The 18820-nt window shown below is 41.1% G+C and overlaps 1 protein-coding gene across 2 annotated transcripts; it reads left to right on the forward strand.

Annotated features, from left to right (window-relative positions):
- Positions 1 to 1125: 1125 nt before the first annotated feature.
- LOC132785393 (uncharacterized) lies at positions 1126 to 18746 on the forward strand. Of its 2 annotated transcripts, none has more exons than XM_060791478.1 (4): positions 1126 to 2021; positions 13817 to 14564; positions 16093 to 16800; positions 16871 to 18746. In XM_060791478.1, exons 2-4 carry the CDS (start codon positions 14075 to 14077, stop codon positions 18115 to 18117), a joined length of 2445 nt encoding a protein of 814 aa, XP_060647461.1. In that variant the 5' UTR covers positions 1126 to 2021; positions 13817 to 14074; the 3' UTR covers positions 18118 to 18746. The 2 variants fall into 2 exon arrangements, with proteins under 2 accessions (XP_060647461.1, XP_060647462.1); XM_060791479.1 differs by having other exon boundaries at positions 16093 to 16794.
- Positions 18747 to 18820: the final 74 nt, after the last annotated feature.

Below are 18820 nucleotides of genomic sequence, written 5' to 3' on the forward strand. Positions count from 1 at the left end.
AGTTGGGGGGTAGGCAAACGCAACTCTGCAAGTCCGTCACGTGCGTCAAACGTCAATAAATGGATGTTTCCATATATGTATATGTAAAGCATTAATAATAACAAAAAAGCGATATAATACGATCGTGCCCAGTGCCCCAGCCAGCGTCGTAGTGCGGTGGTTCAATTAATATGCGGCAAACAATTTTGATTGAACTGCTAACAAGCTGGGCGCTAGCTCATAAATCGGCTTGCAAAGTAGCACAAATTGATTTTGGCCATATTCATAGGCCATTTGATTGAGCTATCAAACGATTGCTGCGTGCAGTTCGTCACATCCGAGTCATTGGCCTGTCCAGGGTCTAGGTTGCCTCGCTTCGAGCTTCGACACACGTGCACCACCAAAAGGCTCAATGCCAGTCAAGGTGGTGGCACACTCCACTTCACACATTTCGGCAATGTGGCAGGCGGCAGGCGGCAGCGGCAATTCCCGTTGGATGTCTACGATGGTCATCAATTTCAATAATGCGGGCTGGCTGTCGATGCTGATTGAAAGTGCCGCCAATTCTGACAGTCGCGCTCGTTCATTTAAAATGTCAAAGTACAACAATGACGAAATCGAAATATAGATTTGTGTATATCTAAATTAGATATTTATACATTATTGATATATATTTTTGGGGGGGCGGCCCTGAGAATGTAAAAGAAGAGCGATTTACAACGAGCAACCCAAAAATAAACGCCACAGTAGCGCAGACGATGTCGGCCAGCATGGCGTATGCTTAATACACAGATTTGCGGGCGAATTTTATGCGCTACTAAAAAGCGAATACAATAAACATTCATACGTCGATTTTTCCGGCTTGTCTTTTTATGTTATTGAGGCAAGTGCGAACTTCAAATGGAAGCAGCCATAGAACAATCATCCCGAAACTCACCACCGAGTACAAAATTAATGTGTGTGAGTGAGTGTGTGAGTGTTTGTGTGAGTGTATTCAACATTCTGGCAATGGCAATGGGATGTGGGAACTGTGGGGGATTCTCGCCTGCCCGAATCCAGTCGAATCCGCGTCGGGCTGTTGCCGAGCAAACGCTGCGCAACAGTCGCAAAGTCACAACAACAGTCGCAGTCGTCTCCGGCGTCGTCGTCACCGCAGTCGCAGTCGCAGCCGAAGTCGCAGTCCGAGTCGCAGCCTACGTTCCCTACGGCTATCGCGTTAGCTTATGCTACTACGTGTATATTGTATTGCTATTGCTATCCGGCGGCAAATAACGCCGTATCCCAGCAAATTGTTTGCGCATTTTGCCATCGAGCGTTGGGCAGCGCGGATGAATTTCGCAGCAGAGGCGCGAATGTGCCAACACAAAACATAAATAATAAACGCGAATAAAAAAAATAAAGAATAATTACAAAAAGCAACAAATAATAAAACTTAATAAAAAGCTAACTCCATAACCAATTCCAAATCAAAATCAAATTCCAAATTCAAATGCGAATACGAATTCCAGTGCGAAAGCGAATATGAATATGAATACGAATCGAATTGAAGAATTCATCACAAATATAAGTTGTCAATGAAAACGACGCCAAACTGAAGTTTTCCATCAACTTTATTTATTGCAAAGTGACGAGTGCCGTGCCAAACTTAAATTCAAATTCGAATTTAAATCCAAATCGAAGTCAAAGTGTCAATTGAATTAGCGCGCCAATCGCGCGTCATTTGAAGTTTTTTTTGTTTCGAGTTTAATTCAAGCAACAGGTGTCAGCCACCGAGAAACTCTTTTGTCTGCCTCCCTCTAGTGAATCCCCCTGCTTAACCCCCTCATCCAACCGCTGTGGCTGTTGCAAAAATTCACACTAATTAGGAGCCACTAAAGTGAAATTGAAAACCTGCTTCCGGAAGTGTTGTTTTTGTTATTATTGTGGATAAACCATTGCAGTCTACTATTTATCGACTGTTCATAAAATATATGAAAAGTGAAGCAATCTTGTGTCTGTGTGTGTGTGGAAAACTTTGCAACAAATACAATTAGAAACTTCAGGTAACACATTTATTTCACTGTTTGCTTAAACAATTTTATCGTGATGAGTTTATGCGTATTCTAATTTTATTTGAAGTCGAATCCGGCTACAGCTTGTTTTTTTATTTTTTTGATGTGTTTGGTTTTATTTCCTGCGCATCGCAAATTGGATTACTGAAGGTTACAGCTGTAGTTATTATCCATATACTGACCATTCTAATTGCTCTGTCTGCTCATATTTGCATACATTAAACATATGCTACAAAGAAGGGAACGGACAGTAAAAAAAATCAATAAAAATAGGATGGGAGAATGTGTTAGATAGATAGAAGAGAGACAGAGAGAGGGGGAAGAAGCGTAGTAAACTGATATTATGCTTAATGTAAATATTTATATTCGAGTCACCTGTTGCTGACCTGTTGAACGTTGAACGCTGCGTTGCGTTGCGTTTTGTTTGAGTCGTCGTTTGCCACTTAGTTGATTTTTGATAAATTAATAATGTTGCTAATTGCTAATTGCGGCTTCCGTCCGGTCAATCGAGTGCGCTCTCTCTCTTTCATTCGCTCACTCGCTTGTGGCAGAAAAAAGCAATTCATCTGTAGTCGGCACAACTGAATCAACTGAAAGCAACTAAAGTACATGCGAGGGAAATGCCAAAAGAAAACGCAAATTCACCTGTTGCCAGCACGAAGGCCATTGCTCATACGCCCCCAAGTCCCAGGAAGAATTGGCAGACGCAGCAGTTGATCAGCTCCCGCTGCTATTTGAATTATGGGCAAAAACTGTTCGCATATCTCAAAACAAATCGAGCAAAATGCTAGCCAAATGCAATGCCAGGGCAAATCATCTTGAAAGCTAGTTGGGCAAGCATTCACATTCTGTCTGTCTTTCTATCTATCTATCTCTCAATATAGCTGCGTGTATCTCACAGATGCATTCGCTGCCCTCGCTGGTAACCGCAATTTCACATGCATTCACTGCGGTCGAAGGGGCTCTGCCTGACATTTTGTAGTCGCATTCGCATTCGCATTCGCATTCGCATTCGCAATCGCAATCGTCTTCTGTTGATTGCGCCTTTGTGTATAAATTAATTAAATTAAAAGTTTCCGGTTAAGCCTCCCAAATGCCCAACGTGCATCGAGTGCACACTTTAGAAAATGCAATCATAAATGCAGATGCAGATAGTTCCAAGCATTAAGATAGAGAGCACTCCCTTTCTACTTAAATAAAAATGTTTGCTATAATGCATATAAATATTGTATTATAAATATTAAATAAATATGTTTGCCATACTGCATATAAATATTGCATTATAAATAATGAATATTTAAATAAAATATTGATAAAAATATGCACATTCCATTCATAAATTCGATGGCATGACAAATGACTTCATCATTTATTTTGCTACAGTTCATTTCGCATTTATTTTTGAGCAGTTTATCAGCTAAACATAAACATGACAAATTTTCGTTGTTCTAATTAAACTGAGTTATCTGCACTGCTCTTAAGTTGAATAATTGCTTAGAATTTGGCATTGTGCTTCCGGTTTGTGCGGTTTGTGCTTCAATGAAACATGATTTATTTATTATAAATCATATGGAAAAATAAACCAAATAATCCTTTTAAAATACATCTGGCATTTGGCTGCTATCTTTAGACACTTGCCACGAGCTCTTATGCGTTTATTTTGAGCTTGAACTGCGTTGTGTGTGCAACGGTGCGAATGCGCAATGTTGGACTTATTAGTGCCTGTCTGAGGGAATTGAGCTGAGCTACACTCACATTTACTTGGTACGACATGACACCAGCTCATTGATGAATATTTTAAATATACATATGTATATAAAAGCACATTTCGTCAACCTGCAAAATGAGCGAGATGAGATTGCGAGAGATATTTCCAGTTTGTTTGCGGCAAATTTCGACTGTTTATTTGTTTTTTGTTTACTTATGCTGTTTATTGCTCTTGTAACTGTTGCCAAAAAAACCGCACAACAAGCTGAGGCAGAGTGGACAAGTCTGATTTGGTTTTGATTATTTGAATTAAAAGTAAGTCACGAATCCGTAAACAGCCGTCGATTTTAGCATGTTCGCCATTGGCAAACAAACAAACCGAAAACCGAATCGAATCGAACGAAAAGTTTTGAACACTTCAATTAACATTCAATTAGAAAATAACTATGCTGCTAATTGCAATGGCAAATTGGCATGTGCCATAAATTGATTGAGGCTGCGAAGTGTTGCAGATTTATTATTGTGGCATGCAACATATACGCATATGTTATATACATATATGATACGCCCCTAAATGTTGCTGCTGTGCAATTAATGTGCAGTTGACCTTCGGGTTAACTAAAGAGCGAGTGTCAATATTTTGACAGCACGTTCATTCGCACAAGAACAGAATATGATGGATGCCTGGCACAATCCCCAAGGATAAAACGCTGCTCGCAGGCGGTTCGCTGAAGGTGTGGGCGGTTGGGGCGTGGCAGAGCTAATGTTGACAGCACTTGGCCACTTTAATGGCACCCTTTACGATGTCGACGACGGCGTGCAGCTTGTAGCTTGTGTCTGTGGCACGTTGCGGGCAGTTAAGCTGCCACACGCACACACACAGAAGACACATGCTTGCCACACACACACATACACACACACTGTACTCCTTGCTGACCATGTGACCTTTGCTCTGGTCGCTCGCCTGCTTTTTATTTACATGCCATTTGAGTTTGACACCTTTAAGAGCCACTTTAAAGTGTTGCACAAATATTTGTTTAATCATTTATTTAGCTGCAAAGAATTCCCCGAAATCACATACATATATATAGAATGCTCTGCACTTAGCAACCTTTTGAATGCTGTCTATTGATCAGCATAGAAATTGGCATAGCAACAACAACTACCCCTGAAGCATTTCCATTTCCTTGCCTTAGTCATAACTTTCCATTTGCCGCTGAGCCTCATATAAACTTTCATAATAATGCAGTCCACTTTGTTGTTGCTCGCTTGCAGTTTGCTACTGGCTGTGGGGATTAGTGGGGTAGAGTGGGAGAGAGATAGATAGATGTAGTGTATGCTTGTGTCGTCTAAAGTGGATTACTTGAGTTGTGGCAAATTGCGTTTTGTAGTCGTGCCGATGCTTGATTAAAATATTACAAAAATAAAGATGTGTCTCGTTACGTGGATGGATGGAGGAGGAAGTTCGCCACATGCGGACAGCAGCACATCATTGCCACACATTTGTGTCGCCGCCTTTTTGGCAACCAATCACTAGACACCCCCACAAGCACACACACAGAGACCCACACACACACACAAGAGTCAGCTGCACGTGGAGGCAAAAGTCGAATATGATGTGCTGGGAAATTCGTCAGTGCACACATTGCACATTAATATTGAGCGTAATTGCTGCCGCACACAGTCAGTCAGTCAATCAATCAGTCAGTCAGTCAGTCAATCAGTCACTCAGTCACTCATTTAGTTGATCCATGTTAAGCGATTTGTCTGCTGGCTTAATTAATCATGTGTGCGAAATAAATCATAAGCTTGAATTACGCACAGTACTCGCCAAAAGTATTCAACGCAGCACATTCATAAATAGCTGACACACTCACAGGCAACGTGTTAATTTCGACTTTTAACACTATCCAAGAATATTTGTTATTTATTTATTTAGCCAGCTAGATGACTCATTTCATCACCACCCCAATTTTGGCAAACGGGGAGCAAACCACCCAAAAATGAAATATGAAATATTCGAAATATATTAACGATCGGACGCCATGGCGTACCTGAACAATAGCACGTCGCCTCGCTTTGACCAATCCTTGGCTCTAACGTCACACAGCCATTTGTCAGATTTGTCAAAAAAGAATAACAGATATAAACAAAGTACAAAAAGAAAGAATGAAACAAAATATATACAAACATTAAATGAAATGACATTTTAATAATAATTTTTATTGGCCATTGTTATGGCTGCCAATTTGGCGTTGGCTTCCACATACATACTCGTATATAAAAATAAAGAATCGTGGATCGTTTAAATGCAAATGCCGCTCAATTTGTTGCTCAGCTGCAAGGCAATCAAATGTGTTTAATGACTTTCAACTGTGGAGATTAGCTGCCCAGGTGGCCCAACGCAATCGCAAAACGCAATTCCAATTCCAATCCCAATCGCAGTCGCGCTTTCTTCAACACACCCCTTTCTTGTCCCTCGCAGCACGCAGCTCGCATTAATATTTTTCTTTCTTTTTTCACTTGCGAATCACATCCGCCGGAAATGAGCAACTTTTGCGCTAGCAGACGAAGAAAATAAAAACTTGATAAGAGGATTTACTTCGAGAGTTGGCTTAGCAATTTCTCACAGTGTACAGTGGCAGGACTTATTAAGTTTCAACAAAGTGCGCCACTTGTTGAAATGGTTTTAGTTTTAACTACAGTCCTTGCTCCTTGCCTACCCCAATGGTCAGGAGGTCACGTACTTGTGACGCCGTTAATGAAGCGCCTCCGCATTGCCCCACACATCATTAGCTCTCGACTCTGACGTCCCTCGATGCCCCTCCGTTCCCCTTCTCCTCCCATCTTCTTGCACAGCTGCCCACAGTTGCCCGTTCTCCAGTTACAACAATTGGCGAATGGCCGCTTTTGGGCATTGTAATTAAATTTAACTGCCGAGCAAACGCTCATTTCGCAGCCATTGACTTATGACAGTTTCGGGCCGCAAACTGACAGCAGACACTGTTGACAAAACATTTCAATATGCTGTCGACGGGGAAAAGTCAACGTTTTGCTGAGTGCACACTGTGAATAGTGGACAAAATTAAGCTAGTTTTTGATTTGCCTTTAGAACATTTTGTTTATGTTTTAAGTACAATGTGAATTGCTTTGATTTGTTAATAAAAAAAAAAATAAAAGATTCAATAAATAAAAGTAGACTATAAAAATGATATGCTTCACTTATATTTATTGTTAAGGGACTGACTAGATTATATATCGTTGATATTCAATAAATAAAATTAGACTACAAAAATTATATTCTCCTTTTATTTATTGAATATACAAATATATATAATCTATTTGTTGAGTCAGTTCTTTAACTGAGAGTGATCAAATTTTACCAATAACATTTTTTTTTTTTTTAAATCTGTATAAAGCATTTATGTCTCTATTTCAAAAAGTCTCTTATTACTTATTATAAAATATTACTAGATTATTATTCTTTATTTTATTTACACTTAATGGTCAAATTAGGTGTCTAAAATATGATTGAATTTCATATGAATTGCAACTCTTAAGTAGAAAAATATAACAATTTATGTTTACTATATAAAAGTAACTAAAGTTCATATCAATAAAATTTATTATTATTATATTTTCATTCATTTATATATTTTTATATATTTCCACAAATGAGGAGCATCTTAATAAGCAAATTAATAAGTTGTTCTACATAACAATAATGAATGACTCTCATTAATATGCTATAAAGTAAATCATTAATATGCAAATAAATAAAGGGCAGTAAATTGATATTCAAATAAATAATTATTTGGATTGTCTTTAAAAGAGAATATTTTCCCATGTATATCAAAAAGTGTTTGACTCTGCAAAATAATAGTTAATGAAAGCAACTAATATAATATTAGCAGTAACTATAATAAATGTTCCCTCATAACTTGCTTTGTTTTCCTTTTGTTTTCCTGATGCTCGAATAATTCTGGTGAAGAATGGAGAGTGAGTTTATTAATATAGAATAAGGCAGTGTGAGATGAACTGTGTGGCAGTGTAGCTAACAAATAGACGCAGTTTAATCATTACTCCATTGCCAGGAACACAGTTGTAAAACGTGAAAATTTACGAGCTGTCATGTGGAAAAGTGCAGAATCCACATTAGCTGACAGGAGATGTTCATAAGCTGACTTGTCAGCAGCGGCTTTGGCTTTTGGCTTCTCAACTTCTCTAGAGCTGTGACTCTGTGTGGCATTCTCTCATGCTCCTCAGACGCATTTTCATGTTTTGTGGACAGAGGATGTCTAGGACAAACTGCTGCGCAAATAGCCAAGGCGAGGCCCAGAGGGAGAGAGGGTCTGAGGGTCGACTGGCAACTGTAACGAGATGCGTGTCATTGCGCCAAAATCAACAAAAATGCAAACGATGTGTGCGCTGTCTCTCTGCTCTCTGGGATGTGGGTGCAAATATAAATGGGATTCGGAATGGGAATGAGAATGCCAAGGTGGCACCCAATTGTCATTTGCCATTTTGTATCACAAACATACGTAGAAGAAGTATCCCAATGTCAATGAAAGGCCAATTCAGTGCATGGAAGCGAATCCTTCTCCCATATTGTAAAACAAGCAAACATCAATAGAATCTTTATTGCTTCTGTAAATATTTGCTTGGTTTGTGTCTTTTCCTCTTGTTCTTAAGGTTTTTAGTCGTTATCCTCTTAAAGTGTTTAACTGGACGCCCATCGCAAAAATCGGATAAGCAGGCACAAAAAAGACGACTTTGCTTTCGCTTTCACTTTGCGCTTTCTTATGCAAAGTCACGACTCGGCGTTTGTTTGCCGTGTCCTTGGCAGCGGACTTTTTGGCAGGCCAGCTTTAAAGAGTCTATTGGAGTAGGATTAAGGCACTGGGATTGGGATTGGGATTGGGTATGATGGATTTGCTTGGTGACTTTTGGTGACTCTTGAAGCGTAAGCTGAAGGCGAATTCAATCACAGCTTCTTTTAATGGGCCACAACTTGCGGCCTCTGCAATTACACAAAAGAGTCGACAACAGCAACAACGAGAGGCTTCTGTTATGTTTGTGTGTGTGTGTGTGTGAGGGAGCGGCTTTATGGTTTCCATCGGAAGCAATGCCCAGAACACAGAGCTTGTTGTGAAATTAGTTGAAGCATAGAATATTACTCATACGCAGCGGAGACATGGGCCAACCTCATGGGAACTGATGGTGGATGGGAGCTTTTGCCAAATATTGTGAAATACTCAAGTTGGCATTAGGAGCAGGCTTTGTCGCATGCTGTTTGATTGATTTGGAGTCGAGTGTCATGTGTCAAGGCACAAGGCTTCACTAGAAGAGAAACTAATCAATTCACTGGACTTTTCATCTTGCAATATGAATTGCAAATTAGGCTAGGAAATGGAAACTAGCATAGAAAAATGGCTGGAGATTGATAACAAATTCATAACATTTAATTACGTGCAATTTACTTATATGTTTACACCAAAGCCGATAACAACTCGTTGCTGTTGTTGTTGTTGCTGGCAATTGAAATATGTGAACAATTGATGAGCAATTGCTGATAGCAACATGTGAGCCCCCTGACAGGACAATGTACAACAAATCACCAATTGCCAAAGAGGAGGGAGAGAGTGGAGGAGAGGGGAGTGCTTAGCCTCTGCTACCTTTAGCAATTGCCGAAATTATCACTTGTGCACATGTGTTGTTTGCTCTCTCTCCTTTGTCCTCTGTCCTCACTGCTTACTCACTCGCTTAACACTGTTGCGCATATTTATCTAAGGCCAGCAGACGAACGCCTCGCTTCGTTTATTTGCCCCGTCGCTGACATGGGAAGCGCGTCACATGTGCCGCTCAGCACATGCCACCAGAAAACGGGGGAGAGGGGAGAGGTAAGGGAAAGGCAGCTACTTGAGTGATGGGATAGTCCAAAGTAAACTAGCTACGTCATGATGTCGCACGTCTGTCGCCAATTGCAATTCCAGTTGCGATTCGAATTGCGTAGTTCGCAGCAGCAGCAACAACAACTGCAACGGTAAAAGGCAGTTGCAACACGGCTCACGTGATGTCAACATGTAAACAGCAAATACCAAAATACCCAAAACAAATAAATGTCTGTTCATTATAATGCATACTTCCGATGTAGCTACATAATATATAGTACATTGATAATACATATGTCACTCTGATTAACTCTGTTGATAAGGCATCGTCGTGTGCTGTCGCTCTCTCTCAATCTCCATTTGAGCCCTTTTTTTATTGCTGCCCCATTCGCAGTGAATTCATATGAATTCCTATTGCGACGGCATTCTCATTCATGATACGCAATCCCAGACGGCAAGCAGCAGCTTTTAGCTTTCAGATTCAACTGCGATTACTCATTGGGTTCATTCAGTTTTAAAACTCATTAACTGCACACGCTACTCCACTGACTCTCTCTCTAATCTGTCACTCTAACTCTCCCGCTCTCTCTCTCTCTCTCTCTCTCACTCACTCTCTATCTCCCTCCACTACTCTATTATAAATGCCAAGCGAATTAAAGTGAAGATAGTCTGTCACACTCTCACTCTCTCTCTTTCTCATCTCTCTCCCTTACTCTCGCCCTTAAATACCAAACGAATTGAAGTCAAGATAAATGCGATTTCAATCCAAATAGCATCCTAGTCCAACAGCTGCAATTCATTAATTACAATTCATTTGTTACTCATGTTTTCCCTATTACCATAAACCATTTCTCTTGCCGAGTTTGAATTGCAATTGTTTTAGGTGGCTATTTTATTCCTTTTTTCTTTTCAATATAAAAAGAATATTTTCGACTTTAAGAATTCAACAATTATTCACAACTTGTTGTGATTTAAAGCAAACATAACAATGTTGAAGTAGCAATCAATTTTGTTTAAAATAGGTTTAGGTTTAGCTCTAAGTCAAGCTACACCAAAGTCGCGCTAAACCACTTGTATTTATTTTTAAATTAAACACAAAAATTAATGACTCTGCGTGATGAGTAAGCTAAAAAAGCAAATTTGAACTGCAAAGAATATGCATAGGGTACATATTTTTGGCATGCCGATAGAAGTGCTTCTTAATTGCTTTTTAAAGGCTCAAATATGGGAATTTAAGGTATTCGCATTTAAGTATATATTTGCTTCCAGAAGAACCTAAGAAAAACAGTATAAAAGTTGGAGCAATTAATGGGCTGTTGATATAAAAAAGAATTCATTCTAATAATTCTTTTGATTTATTTTTATACCCGCTACTCATAAGGTAAACGGGTCTTATAAATTTGTGCTTTCAGGAAGAGTATGGCATAGGCAGAAGGAGGCATCTCCGACCCTATAAAGTATATATAATATATTCTTGAGCAGCGTCAACGACGGTCTGTCTGCCTGTCGATCGGAAAAGTTGTTTAAGAAATACTTTTGTATGGGAAAAAACGCCTTTTTCTACGGGGCTTAGGTGCTTTTGCTGACAATCTGGTATATTTTGCTCTTTTTGATATATTTTGCATGCAGTACTATATCATTATACCAAAAGTAGCCTTGGGTATATTTGTAATATTTTTGTGGTATATTAATGTGGTCTATTTTAAAATGAATACCGCACTGTTTTGCACGCTCGATTGTAGCTTTTTTCTATGTTAATTTTATACCCGGTACCAATAGCTTTCAAATGTATTCTTATATGGTAATTCAGAGGGTGAATATAAACCACATTGAACATACATATAAACCACATTGCTGAACACTCATTTCATTTCTTTTCTTTTCATTATTGCAGCTAATCTTGCTCCATATTTGCAGGCAATGAAACTCATTGCATTGAAAATATAATGGTATTTATACGAGTTGCAGTTAAAGTTTCAAAATGTGGCAGAGTTATGCCTTGCCATTATCAGTTGCTTTAGTATTATTATTTGCCTTATTAACGATTAAATGAACCTTGGAATTTGCGCTATTTTTATGACTGAATCATTGCAAAGTTGAAGCAAAAATAATTAAGTGGCTCTATCCGAGTTTAAATGTAGAATTATGCTATGAATCATTTCTAGGTCTGCAAGCAGCAGTTGCAGAGAAAATTCATTCGCGCGAAACTACAAAGGATGAGGGAGGAAAGGGGGGAGAGAGTCAGAGGGCAAGCAAGCAGAATGCATTAAGATAAATGCAGCCAGTTGGGAGCACTTTTCGAGTGTTTGCCAAAAAAAAAAAAGAGATTCGATAGCAAGGCCAAAGCGTGTTAAGAGCCACTTTGCAGCTGATGCTGACAGCAGCTGCAATTGCAACTGAGCAGCGAAAGGGAAGAACACGATTCCACAATGTCATCTTCATCATCTGATTTTATGGTTATGAAAGCACGCAAAACGGAAAAAAAAGTGAAAGAAGAAGTTGAGCACAGTTCAAAGGGTTGCGCATGGGGGCGTATGAGTTATGGTTATGTGTGTGTTACGCATACGCAGTGTATGTCCGCATAGAGAAGCTGCCGAGCTGCTGGGCCCAAGGTCTGTGTCACAAGGGAGACCACAAGGAATTGATTTGCCACTCACGTACACCGACTATGTATGTGTGTTGGTGTGTGTGTCTTGTGTTTTGTGTCCTAGGCAACGTTTTTAATTATGCTTGTCATTGAAAGCGTTTCATATTGCATATCAAATGACTTCAAACAAATCAAAGTTGCGGGTGCTTGGTGCATTGAACTGGCAACTGGGACAAGCAACAAGACTTTTGAAATTTCTCGCACGCAATTGATTAAAGTGTAAACAGAAGGCCAAAGGCGCTAATTGTATTAGCCAAATTAATTAAATCAATACAGACGGCAGCAACAAAGCTTCGAACATCGAACAGCGATGGCGACAGAAAGGTTAACAATTGACCATTTGCTGATTGTTTGAGCTGCTTTTTAACTGGAATACAAATGCGAATGCCTATGGAAATGGACAAGGGCGCAGACCTCTTCCCTCCCCCCGATCTTTTCCCTCTCAAATTCGAATACCAAATGCCACTTTACAATAGCTGGCGACTCCTTGTTGCCAACTAGCGAGTGCTGCTGCCTGTTGAACAACGTTGTAAATGCCATTCAAAATGAATTAATTAGACAAAAGCCAATTACGCAAAACGACTTACGGCAAAATGACCGACATCGGCACGCAACCAGCACAGCTCCCCCCAGAGAGAGAGAGAGCGAGAGAGCGAACGGGTAGCAACAAAGGGGAGCAAAGAGGAGGAGGAGGGAAGGAGCGTCACAGGGTCGATTTGGCTAAGACCAAAATAAGTAATAAATTCCAAGGGCCAATAAATGAACGGCAATCGTTTATGACATGTCCGTTTGGCCCCAAAGCGCAGCGTTAATTTGACAAGCCTTTTCTCTAACTGTTAGGAGAGACAGTTGAAGAGGGAGATAGAAAGAGAGAGAAAGAGAGGGTAGTTAGAGAGCAGCCCACTTAAAGTGTCGCTCGCTTTGATGATGAAGTGTGCCATTTGCTTTGAGAGTCAGTTACCACAAAATTCACTTAGCTGCACTCACATGTTTGTTTGCGAGTATTTGCTGATAAATCGCCAAGGACAACGCTCTGGCAGGCCAATTAAATGGAAAACGTTTTCATGCCGCGCTCGCGCCCTCTCAAAATTCGTTGTCAACGCTTGATTGATGCAAAAGCGAGAGCTAAAGTGCGAACGTTTGCCGCACGCTTCGCTTGCCACAATTTGCTGCACTTTCATGCTCAACTTGCGGTAAACAAGTCGCGCATCCTGTGCAAGCGCTGCTAAAGCGAGTTCATTTGTTTTGGCCTTTTGGTCGCAGCACGCGAAGCAGCCACAAAAGCTGATAGCTAGATAAATAGATAGTGTTGTTGTTCTCGTTGTTGTTGTTGTTGTATATTTTTAGACAACAAGCTGGCGCTGTTATCGACTGCTGAGCGTATTTTTGGCAAATATTTATCAATTTATTGCACTAAAAAATTGCCACAATTACTTATATATATACTCTCGATACAATATCGTGGTGTAAACGTGCCGAACAATGATTAATTTCACTCACTCTCACTCTCTTGTTTTGCTCTTTTTTCTTTTCACTTTCAGCTACATGAAGGACGCGTTGTTGCTGTGGGACAACGAACAGAAAGTTTACACGGCGAACATGGCGTATGCGCAACGTGCACTTGCAACATGTGTTATTTATGTCCATGCCCCTCTGCAGAGTCAATTAAAAGCAACGCGCCTCACCGCACAACATAATTGAAAACAACAACAGAAAAGAAATACACAAAAAAAAACACACACCACAATTAATTAGTCAATTCCAGAAAGAGAGAGAGAGAAAGAAACTACATCGAAACCATGTCCGAGTTTCGATTTTTCTCGTACAGCGATTTTGCCTTCTCCACGTCCAAGCAGTCCAAGGAATGGATCAGTCTGCCCATCTCACAGTATCAGGCGACGACGACCAAACCAATTGTGCAGGAGGGCATCGAGTTGAACATTCCATACACCGTCTTCGAGGTGCTCGTCGCCATCTTCAGCATCATTGGCAACCTGATGGTCATCATTGTGTTTCGCCGTGAGCGAAAGTTGCGTCGTCGCACCAATTACTACATCGTTTCACTGGCCATGGCTGATTTTCTTGTGGGTTCCTTGGGTGTTCCATTTGCCATCTTGGCCTCGGTTGGTTTGCCCAAAAATCTGCATGCGTGTCTCTTCACGGTTTCGTTGCTGGTCGTGCTCTGCACCATCTCCATCTTCTGCCTGGTTGCTGTATCCGTCGATCGCTATTGGGCCATCCTCTATCCGATGGCCTATTCCCGGAATGTTCGCACTCGCACTGCCATTGGTAAGTTCCCAAGAGGAGAGGCATCTTTACTTTTCATACACTTTCCATTGTCTCGCCTTTTTGGTTGCAACAAAGCGCTGCTAATGACCAACAAATCAACATATTGCCAACTAGTCCTCGTTACTTGCATATTGCCTTTTGTTTTGCCCGCATGCAACCAGCTGTCATGTTTAACTTGCGGCTTTTGTGGCAGGCGGCAGCTGGAAACAAAAGAGCTGATAGCTGTCGAGAAGATAGCCCTTTTTTTCTGTAAATTGTTTATTAAATATGCTCGTGTTGCTGAATAGAACAGAACAGAAATATGGGAAAAGAGAAATTTTTAAAGGAAGAGGATTTAGTCAGTGATTGACTTTGAAATACTAGAGACGTAGTAATAAATAATATAGGTCTATTTAATTCTTCATTTAATATTGATAATTCAGCAAATAAAACTGCCAAGGTTGACATGTACATGTAAATATTATGTATTATGTAGACTTTAAACAGAACATGATATTCCAAATATGTACTTATTAAAGTCTAGGTCATACAAATAAAATATATATAGAATAACTTTTAGAAGTTATTATAAATCAAACGGACTATTTTCTACTGCTTAGTTATGAATTTAATTTAATTATCATCAGTGACTTTTATAGATTTAAAGTGGTACAGAAAATAGATGTTTATTTCAAGTGTATTCCAGCAGTAAACAACTTAATAAAATTACTATCAATCAATCAATTATGAAATCACTTTGTTAGGATTTTTTTCTACAATTCAATTTAATAGTAAAGGTCATTTTATTTAGAAAAATATATCAACTTATATGACTATATTAAAGTCTGTCTTACTATTTAATACTATTTAAATCAAATAATAGTTCCAATATAAAGTAGAGCTAAAAAAGTGAGCAACTAATACCTAACAAAGAATAGGGAAAGTTATTTTAGTGTCTTATAATTTAGTTGTAAACCTTGCACACTTAAGACAACACATTTTTTTCGCACTATCTAGATTTTATATATACTCACACCACATAGACAAAAAAAAATTAGCTGGTTAGGCATTAAAATGTGTTGGGCGAGACACATAAAGTTTTTTGGTTAATCATTGATGAGGTAGGCAAAAGTAAAGGCAAAGGCAATAGCCATAAAAGCCACTGACTGAGACAGAACTAAGCTTAAGTGATTTCGGGTTGATGGCGTGTGTGATGCTGTGTTAGTTAGTTAGTGTAATAGTGTGTGTGTGTTGAGCATGTGCGTCATTTGACTGCTGTTGGTGGTGGTGCATGAGATGGTTCAATGCACTGAGGATGCAAAGCCAAACAATATCATGGCCAGAGTGCAGCAGCATCAGCACACATTTGTGATAGTCATTAGCATTTGTTGAGTCACTAAACAGCGACTAGTGGAGACAGCGACTAACTTTCATCCCCCATTTGCTGTGGCAGTGACGTCAGCGCCTGTCAAGGAGACTGACAATACATCGCAGGGGCTTCAACATTGTCTTTATGCTAATCCAGTGCATCCCTTTTTATTCATTGCAGTCATCATCTCTGTGTGCTGGGTGGCTGGCACCATTGTGGGCTTCCTGCCGCTCTTCGGCTGGCATGCGGACGTCCAGCACGATCAGGAGTGTCTCTTCGTCGAGGTGATGGACTACAACTATCTGGTGTTTCTCTACTTTGCCACCATTATCACGCCCGCACTGCTGATGCTCGCCTTCTATACGCACATCTATCGCGTGATCATACGGCAAGTGCGTCAGATTGTCACCATGAATCCCGCTTCGGATCTCAGTCGCCGCTCCTCGACAGCTCAGATGCAGGTGACAACTCCGGGGCGAGCAGGACACACGGGAACCATGTTGCGTGTCCTTGGAGCTGCACGCAAGCGTGATGTGAAGGCCACACAGAATCTGTCGATTATTGTGCTGTTCTTCATGATCTGCTGGATTCCACTGTACACGATCAACTGCATCAAGGCCTTTTGTCCTGATTGCTATGTGCATCCCAAGCTGACGCTCTTCTGCATCATACTCTCGCATCTCAATTCGGCGGTGAATCCCGTGCTGTACGCTTATCACCTCAAAGACTTTCGGCTGGCATTGAAGAACCTCATGCTGAAGCTGATGGGTGTGGACATTGATCAGCAGGCGGATGCGATGCATCGCTTCTCGCTGGCCAGTCAGCATCGTCTGCAGTCGATGGACTCCAATATGCGCTCCACGCAGCCGCGCATGTATGTGGGTGAGTGTGAGTGCGCGTCGTCTACTTTAATGCCCAAAGAGTGCCCTGCTAATGTTGCTCCTTTTGCTGCTTATAGATTCACCCATTTGGCTGCGACAGCAGCAGGAGGCGCTGAAGAACTCGCAACTGCTGCCCAAGTGCGGAGTGCTCACTCCATGTGTGAACAGCATCAATCAAACGGTGGCCGCTGCCGTCACCGCTTCCACGGACATTGAGCGTGATATGTGGAACATTATGGAGGCTTCGAGTGGTGCCGAGTTGGGTGAGGTGAGCTACGAGTTTCCCAGTGCCAAGCAGCAGGCGGCACAGCTCAGCGATCACGACAGCAGCATCTCCATCTCGGCGCCGGCGACAGCAGCTCAATCGTTGCCACAACAGCAGCAGCAGCCGCAACGTTGTGACAGCGCCTTTTCCTACGATAATCAAAACTACTCGACGGGACCCGAGGATGGCATCAGTCTGCCCGAGGATCTCGAGTACGAGGATGTCTTTGTGCCGCCCAACAACGTCAACTATCAGGGTGTTGATCCCGTCGAGCTGCGACGCTCACTGGCCTGCGTGATGCGGGAGAAACTGCGCTCGGATGACACCGATTACTACAGCCAACAGCGGCTGCCACAGGACAACGAACTGCCCACGGAGTTGCAACGGGAACTCAAGCTCGAAATGAAGCTCGATGCCAGCTCCACACGCACCTCGCCCAGCAATGGTTCACTGCCGCAACTGCTGCGCTCCAAGCTGCTGGCCGTCAACTCGAACAGCGATCACTGCTTGCCCCTGCCACGCTCCAGTATGCCCGGTGCCGTCTATGTGATCGATGGCACCACGAATCCGATGTCATCGAACTCGGGTCACAAGCCAAAGTATCGCAAGTCGACGGCGTTGACGCGCAACTCACGCAAGAAGAGCCGCTCATGCTCGTGCACTAGCGAACAGAAGCTGATGAGTTCCATCGATACAACCTGCTCGAATGTGTCCAGCGATACGCACAACAATAATCTCAGCAATCGCTATGAGGAGCCACTGCAGACGCCGCCGGTGCAGAGTGGGAATCATGAGCATTTCTTCAGTCCATTGAAGTCGGTGGGCAGCTTTATGCAGCATTCCAATCTCTTCAATCTGTTCCAGCCCCACGCCAGCAATCAGTCCAAAGATGCCAATGCAACTGCGACTGTGGCTCCAACTTCAATACCACTTCCTCCTCCGCCTCCGTCTGCTCCAGCAACAGGAACAACAACAACAACACGACTGACCATCGATGCATTGACACCGCTTTCGGCGTCGTCCTCATCCTCGCTAGTCGCCGCCAGCGTTGAGAGTTGACCACAGTGCAGGAACAGTGCTCGGGAAAATGCTTCCGTCATTCCACCCACAACTCTGACTACTCCCAGTCCTTCCAATCCTTGCACTAATCCTCAAGCGGCAGGCAAACTCTAGGCAAATACTCGCAAGTCAAAGCTTTTATTTTAAGTTCATCCGAATTACAAGTACATATAGAAGTAGAAGTCAATGTGTGGCATCGTTTCCAGTTGCTTTATAGTGTGAATTATGCGCATTTATTTTCCATTACGATTATGTTAGTTAATTGTTCGAACTAATGCCTAAACTAATAATGTTAAACTTAAAGTGAATTTAAGCAAATTATTGTATATTGTGCATACTCGTGTTTTCCAACAACAAAACAAACCAGAAGAATAGAAAAGAAAAAACAACCAAAACAAAACAAAACAGATAAACCATAAAGATAAACGAAAACAATTTCTCTTTTTGGATGTTATATGATATGAAAGCAGTTAATCCTACGTACCATAATATGCATGTGTATTTATCAAAGTATACTTGGAACGTCTGTGAAAACCAAAATATATATATGTATATGTATTTGTATATGTATATGTGTAGTTTAAATGTTTAGTTGAAGATCAATTCAAATAAAAATATATTAAATACTAAAACCATAATAATCCAAAGGCTATATCGTATTACTTCTTCTCATTATGTAATGCTGTACAAAAAAAAATCTTTT

Source organism: Drosophila nasuta, chromosome 2R (genome assembly GCF_023558535.2).
Source record: "Drosophila nasuta strain 15112-1781.00 chromosome 2R, ASM2355853v1, whole genome shotgun sequence".
NCBI lineage: Eukaryota > Metazoa > Arthropoda > Insecta > Diptera > Drosophilidae > Drosophila > Drosophila nasuta.

What these genes read in the sequence shown, in the direction of transcription:
- LOC132785393 (XM_060791478.1), top strand. Translation starts at nt 14,075, where the DNA reads ATGTCCGAGTTTCGATTTTTCTCGTACAGCGATTTTGCCTTCTCCACG. An exon ending in TCGCACTCGCACTGCCATTG is followed by an intron (nt 14,565 to 16,092) that starts GTAAGTTCCCAA and finishes TATTCATTGCAG; the next exon opens with TCATCATCTCTGTGTGCTGG. An exon ending in GCGCATGTATGTGGGTGAGT is followed by an intron (nt 16,801 to 16,870) that starts GTGAGTGCGCGT and finishes TGCTGCTTATAG; the next exon opens with ATTCACCCATTTGGCTGCGA.